This window comes from Falco naumanni, chromosome 6 (assembly GCF_017639655.2).
Source record: "Falco naumanni isolate bFalNau1 chromosome 6, bFalNau1.pat, whole genome shotgun sequence".
Taxonomy (NCBI): Eukaryota; Metazoa; Chordata; class Aves; order Falconiformes; family Falconidae; genus Falco; species Falco naumanni.
In genome coordinates, this window is record NC_054059.1 from 37,077,827 (window position 1) to 37,085,093 (window position 7,267).

General features: G+C 44.3%; 1 protein-coding gene across 4 annotated transcripts; it reads right to left on the reverse strand.

Annotated features, from left to right (window-relative positions):
• Positions 1–248: 248 nt before the first annotated feature.
• On the reverse strand, positions 249–6,584 carry TP53I3 (tumor protein p53 inducible protein 3). Of its 4 annotated transcripts, none has more exons than XM_040597746.1 (7): positions 6,289–6,390; positions 5,273–5,472; positions 4,527–4,669; positions 3,586–3,853; positions 2,191–2,403; positions 1,391–1,587; positions 249–612 (listed from the first exon to the last, which is right to left on the reverse strand). In XM_040597746.1, exons 3-7 carry the CDS (start codon positions 4,662–4,664, stop codon positions 424–426), a joined length of 1,005 nt encoding a protein of 334 aa, XP_040453680.1. In that variant the 5' UTR covers positions 4,665–4,669; positions 5,273–5,472; positions 6,289–6,390; the 3' UTR covers positions 249–423. The 4 variants fall into 4 exon arrangements, with proteins under 4 accessions (XP_040453680.1, XP_040453681.1, XP_040453679.1 ...); XM_040597747.1 differs by having other exon boundaries at positions 5,260–5,472; XM_040597745.1 differs by lacking the exon at positions 5,273–5,472 and having other exon boundaries at positions 3,586–3,640; positions 6,289–6,584.
• Positions 6,585–7,267: the final 683 nt, after the last annotated feature.

The window sequence follows — 7,267 nt, forward strand, 5'->3', positions numbered from 1 at the left end:
CCGCCGCTCCCGCGGCAGAGAGGCGGTCCCGTCGCCGCCCCCCCGGCAGTGGGGGTCCCGCCGCCGCCTCAGTGCCCGAGGAAGGGGCGCTGGGGGGGCGCAGGCGCCGCCGTGTGAGGGCCGCTGTGAGGTGCGGGCCTGGCCGCGGGCGGCGCCCAGCGCGGGGAGCAGCCGGTGCCGGCAGTTTCTCCTGCGTGGGGGAGAGCTCGCCGGCGTTCTCTGACGCGATCAAGACATGCTGCTAGAGCTGCACCGCGAACCGTTTTATTAAGCGCATCGTGTAAGGCGTTGCTTTAGCCCTCCTTTGTGGCATACTCCCACAAGAAATCACTCCAGATTGGGAAGCAGAAGTGGCAGATTCACTGCCTGTCAGACGCCCCTAATGATTCTGTCCCTGAAACCGCTACAGCAGTAGGCCTTTCTTTAAGACGAAGCAGGCATTTTGATGACAATTTTACCAATATTCTTGTTTTCTTCCATGATCCTGTGTGCCTCTGCAATCTCATGCAGAGGGCAAACGCTGTCGACAAATGGTTGGAGGTGAAGGGAGCTCCCTCCAGAAAAATATGGCAGCGCATCTTCTGTGAAGGCTTTCACCAGCCGTTCTTTATACTGAAGAAAAAAAGTATTTTGAAGGTTATTTACAACCATTTCATTCACTGATGTTTCTCTAAGCACTGTGTAAAAAATGAGCACAGTTCTTAAGGAGGTTCTGACATGTTCATAGTGAGATGGACATGTAAACATCTGGCAGGTGTAAATTACAAACAAGAAGAAAGCTTTTAGTTTTATTATATTATAATTGAATTAAATTCTCCAAAACAAGGGGTATAAGCACAATGCAGAACCATTTAAACTCAAACTGATAAAAGCTCTTGAGAATATTATGTATTAAACCATGGACAGAATCTATCCTAGGGCTCTGCACTGCTGTCTTTTACTGTAATACCTGAGAATTTTTCACATAAAGTGATTTCCAGGCATCCAAATGGCCTTGGTTTCTACTTTAAAAAATGATCTAATAGACCTTTTTCTTTCCCACCCCCCAGACTTGATCATTGCTTCATCAGTTGTGTTTTGTTTCTTCTCAGGCCAAGTCTTTAAGCACTCATGAAGTATGTTAAGAAGTCCTGGGTATCATTCCTATGATTCTGTAGTTGTAAAAGGGAGGCATTTAATAAAAATAGAAAAGGGAAATCATAACTTAATTTTGCAATGTTTTCCAAAGTATGCAGTAACAATTCAAGGTGGTGCTTTTTTAGTAATAGTAAGTTAGGTTCTGCTTTAACACTATATCAAAAGGAAGTAACACTGTATCTGTATCAACAGAAAGTTCACCATCATGAATCTTAAGATCAAACTGTATACATTGTTGATAGCCATTACTTGCCTCCTTGTCTCGTGATCGTAATAGACTTGTATGGATGCTTGCTCTTTTGGAAAGCAGCCTTGCAAGCAAATCTCCATGTACTTCACCCCCACTCAGTAGTCCATAAATAATCCAACGGCCATCAGTACTCAGACAGTTGAGATTCTTCTCCCAGTATGAGCCACCAACACAATCTAAAATAATATCTACTCCAGAACCTAAAGCAGAAACAGAAAAGATTTCAGCAATGTAGTTGAGCTGCATTAAAGGTGGGATAATTTCAGACAAAATTAAAACCTTGTTCTTTATAGGTACAGAATCAATTCTGCAATTCGTATTTAAATCTTTCTACTGAAATCAGGAATTGGCATGATTATTTGTAAAGAATTCTAGAATCAGGCATGAAAAAAGAATCATTGTAGATATCCACATGCAGACTCCTCTGTAAACCATCCCAAACGCTTAGAAAAGCTAAATTTTTCTACCAGTAAGAGAATTAAGTTTTGGTCCTGTATTCAAACACTTACAAAGACAAGCGCGAGGATTTGGTCCCACAGTTCCTTGTGGAGGCAACAATAACAGGCAAGAATATTTATGCCCCAAATGAACACAAAGACAAAGAGTCTGTGCAGAAAACAGCACAACTAAACCAAGGAAAGGTATATTCTTCAGCTGAACAGGATGTTGGGTTGTGTTAACAGGGTCGTTACTGTCTGTTCCTTCACCGACTGAGGTGATAGTTGAAACTGAGTGTATGTGTATGTTAGGAGATGCCCACTCCTCCCCAGCTGTAACAGTGTCTTTTGTGTAGAGGTTCTTACCTTGAGTGAACGCTAAGACCTTTTCACTAAAATCTTCATTCTTGTAGTTGAACCCTGCAGCTGCTCCGGCCTTTGCTGTTGCCTTCAGTTTCTCTTGAGTTCCTGCTGTCACGATGGGAATAGCTTTTGCCAGTCTTACCAGCTGGATGGCTGCCATACCAACTCCACTAGCTCCGGCATGGATCAACACTCTCTCGTCCTTCTGTACTTTACCTGAAGGAGGACATAAGGGCAGTGGTTACCTTTTTGGCATCACCTCTGGATTAAAACATGATCAGGGTGGAAAATACCAAAGAGGAAGCTGAAAGAGATGCCCTTGAGTGGGCTTTGTTTACATCTTCATACACTTCATAAAAGAAAGAAATTCAGAACTGTGTGCAACAGGACTCCTTCTACCATCTTCAGTGGAATGGCTTTAACTTGGCCGTGTCCTTGTCCGGGCATCTGTGACCAAGCTGGTTAGGTGAGTGCAGTCAGCCTTTTTATACCAGGACTGTCCACTGCTACCAACAGAAAATGCACTTGGAGGATGTTAATACTGAGAAATCAGGCACTCAACAACACTCAGACTCAACCCAGAAGTACTCGGTAATGTTAAGGACCAGTTCTACCGATCATTTCACCATCTACCAGTTGCTTTAATGCATTTGTTTGTGTTCCACTGATTGATGGAAGTGAGGCACCAAGCAGTCCCGGAGACCTTGATCAAAGAGCCAAGGGAAGCGAGTCTGCATTTTGGGTAGTGAGGGAAGCTACTTGTTTGTAACTCCTGTCCTTTGGTGGAGTTGTAGATACTACTGCTGAAGAGGGTAGAAGGATAGTTGTCAACTGAGGGAAATCCCGGAGAGCGCTACTGTTAGTGCCTCATGAGCACATTTTCAAAATGAAGAGCGTGAGCTTACAATTGTTTTAAATCATCTCAGAGGGGATTTAACCTACAGTTAATGACTCTGTGAAACAAGGTACAAGAAAATGTTGTTTACTGTAGGGCCACAGGCAATTAGTGAGAATATGATCATGCTTGCAGAAAAGTCAAATCTTTAGAAGTGGTATATGCATTTTCAGTTTAGAGAATGCATAAATTATTTCAGGGTTTGAGTTTAATGGGAATTGCCATTCGAGCTGAGAAATACAGATTAAAACAAAACTGACCATCTTTCTATATCCTTCCTTGTAAATATGCAGTCATCAGAATAAGTTGTGACTGAGGAGATGTGGTCGTTATTTCAGGATATGGAGTCTGGCATACCAGATTCTGATTCATGTGAATACAGCGACAGAGAAAACATTCTTTAAAGGCAAAGAGCATTCAGATGGAGGCAACAAAGAGGGGATTTCATAACAGAAAGGAGGACGAGCTGTTTCGCTGGATAGATTTGTGAATACGCCTCTCACCTACAAAATGCAGCAGCTGAAAGGCGGTTAACCAGGCTTCGGGAATGGCTGCAGCCTGAATAAAAGACATATCATTGGGAATCGGCATCAGGTAGCCTTCGGGTACTGTAACGTATTCTGCCTGGCCACCTCCAGAGAGCAGAGCCATCACTGCATCGCCAACCTTCCACCGGCCCTTGCAGCCAGGTCCAAGCCCAGCCACACTCCCAGCTGCTTCTAAGCCTAAAATATCACTTGCTCCTTTGGGGGGCGGATACGTCCCTCTCCTCTAAAATAAAAGAAAAGAGAGGGCAAGGAAGGAAAAGCCACACATCAATGACTGTAATGATCTGCAATATTTGATTCACATGCCTCCCAACTAAATTCCTATTTATTTAATCCTGATTTTGCAATGTGCAAATGTTCAAGTAATTTGAGGATCTTCCATCCTCTGGCAACACCTCTGTTTCCTTAAGTATGTTTTTTATTTAAAACTGTGTGCAAATTCAATTTGTTGTGAGTCCCCTTTGTCCAGACCAATCCATGGTGGGGAGGTATTATGGTCTCCAGTTGCAGAGCATGGCTTTCAGCTCAAATTAAAGCAGCTCAGACTTAAAAATCTGAATGTGATTTTTCCCCACTGGAATTGAGCCAGTGGAGCATTTCATGTTGACCTCAAATGTCCAGAGAATAGGCTAAGCATCTAGAAAGACCTGAGCTTTGGTTTTACATCTTGAAAGGCAACAGCCTTTCCATGCCACTCCAGCATTTCAGCGACCCAGGTAAAAACATTTATCTGCTGAATCAATAGACATTTCTTCTTTCAGCCCTATGAACTCTCCCATCCAAGTGTTCACCAGATCCAGTCTCTTTTAACTTTTCAAATTTGTCAAGACTTCTGATAGGGACTTGAAAAATTGGTGTAATTTTTAGGTGCATAAATCTCCTTAACATACACATACCTGGAGTAAATCAGCCCTATTCAAAGCACTGGCAGAGACCTTCACAAGAACTTCTCCTTCTCCTGGATGTGGTTTCATCACTTGTTTCACATAGAGATTTTCTGGGCCTCCTGGGCAATCAAAATAGGCTGCCAACATTTTATCTGTAAAAAAAACCCCAAAACAACAACAAAACAACCCCAGCATGAATGGAGGCACACTTATGTGCAGCTGGAACATCTCAGTAATCAGTAACCAGAGCTCCACTCCACAGACAACGCAAACTGTGAAGCAGTTCTAAGGAGGGCTGCCAGAGATAGCTGAGGGCTTAGCCTGCAGTGAAAAACATTATAATTGGGACACAATATACTGTTGCAAAAGCCATTTGACAAACCATGAAGATCCCCTTGCATCAACTCATAGGCTTTAACCCTGCACAGAGCCGTGTGTGGATTCAGCAGTGCTGGCCACCCACCCACCTTCACTGTAAAATGTAACACACAAATAAAACCAACGTCCTTTGCTCTCGACTTGCATGATTAGGGCCCAGTGCTCAGCCGACTAAAGGACACAGGTCCTTAAAATAGTAGACACAAATGGGATTTTAAAACCCTCAGCAGAAAAAGCCTTCCTTTATCTGAGACATCTAAAACCATCTAAGTGCTGCTTTCAGCCCATAGACTTGAAGATCCGTAATGGCACAATGGTGATCTAGCGCAAATGAAAGACAACAAATGGTTTTAAAAGTTCCTACTTATTTCCCTTGCCTCAGCAGGTGATTGCTGTGTGCCTGCTTTGCTCCGGTGGAGGGTCCCACTGCTGCAGGAATCTCTGAGGTAACTCCTCAGACACTGTTCCTGGGTTCCTGCTTTTGGCACCGCTAGTTGTTGAGATGGGCTGGGATATCAAGCCTCCTCCCACCCGGCAAAATCAAATCTGGAGCAGTCTTCCCTCTTCCCCCTGGGTGCTGGGTGGAAGGAGAGGCGAAGAGAATCACAACAGGAACCGCCGTGTTACTTCCGGAGAGCTGGCACTGTACGGAATACAGTATAGGGCTGCCACCCAAAGGCATGTGCAGGGTGGGCTGCAAGCCAGAGCCTCTTCAACTAAACAGCATTGTGGGATAGACCACCAGGCCCTCTGTAAAAATCACTTGCATTATGCTATCTGCACAGGAAAAGCTAAGTGCATGCTTAATTATTTGTGGTAAGACTGCACGTGTGGAAGGATAAACACCCTGAAACCCCAGGAATGTAAAACCCCACGGGGTGGTGCTCTATGGCTATTTTGTGGTGAATAAACATCCAATGATCCCTACAAAATGTAACCTAAAGGCTTTTCTTTCTGAGGCTGGCTGGCTGTTTTCAGCTGAACTGTTTAATCCAGTTACACAAAATTTGTATTAGCACAGAAATCTAGTGGGAAGCCCACCAGATTCCACCTCATAACAGCTGCTTCTGCTCTCTTAACTGTGTTCAAATTCAGTCAATTAAAATTAAAATGCGGAAGAAGCTTTTGTCCCACTTGCAACACAGTTCACTGAACTGCATTTTTATAAAGGCTTGTCTTTGTTGCTAGAAGCAGACCCACAAAAATATTTTTAAAAGAAATACATTGTGGATCCGAATACGTACATCGCTCTCAAACGCACAGAAAACCACAGGAATTAAAAACCAAGTTTCCAACCAACTGCAACAACTCCAGACTGTCCGATCTGCCAGCAATGGCCCCAAACAGCAATTTAAAGATGTTATGTGGCTCCAGAGCACAATTTGTGACTCACCTTTTTCCTGAAAGAAGGAAGGACGTTCTCCTACACCAAACCCAGCGTCTCCCCCGGAACAGAGTCTGATCCCTGTTCCTCCTCTCCCAGTTCCTCCTCTCCCAGCTCTGCCCTTGCAGTCAGCTATTCCCCAGCAAGTCAGGGGGTGGAACAGAGCGAGGTTGGGTTTTACTTTGGTGGGACAGACTTGAGCAGAGTCAGAAATACTAGTACATCTCACCATTATTTCTACCCACGGGTATGATTTATTCCATGGAGTGAGGCAGGAACCTGCTTTCCCCTTTGGCACTGAGGTGGAGATCTGCTGCTCCCCCCCCGGCACACAGGGAGGTTTGGCCTAACGCCTTTGCTGTGCCCATTTGCTGCGCGTGCGTGTATTTGTATGTTCTCGGGCACAGCACTGAACTGCAGTTCTGATTTCTGAACTCTTGAGTAGTGCAGACCCAATTAACTTAAATTGCATTAAGGGCATGTGAGCTGTGACAGCCCTGGTGCTGTATATCCGCCTGAGGAGGCTTTATTGTGCTCTCTTCCGTAAGACGGCAGCGTGCAGCGTTCAGTTTCCTGGTTCGTCAACGCCGTGCGTTACTACCTGGTGTTCTAGCTGCCCGATCGCATCTCTTTGTTCAGCTTTGCTGTGTCCCCCAGAAGGAGAAGGATCAGATCATGCCTTTCTCTGTGCCCTAGTCACCAAGGCTTGAGTATTGGAGTTGTCAGGGAATAAAACTGACAGTTCAGAGTATTTAAAAACGATAAATCATATGTCTGCCCATGTGTGGGATTCGTTGTGGATTGTTTTCCTATCAATTTTGAGATTTTTGGATTCAGGCTTTTGAACTCTTTGAAACTAAACTAATCTAGAATCAAATATAGCTAAAAATTCTTTTGTTCTCACATGACTCAAAGAGCTAATAATTTGTTTCTGCAGATGAAACATGGAGCCTGGTCTTCTCGGGACTGCTCTTGTTTGATGCCCTGT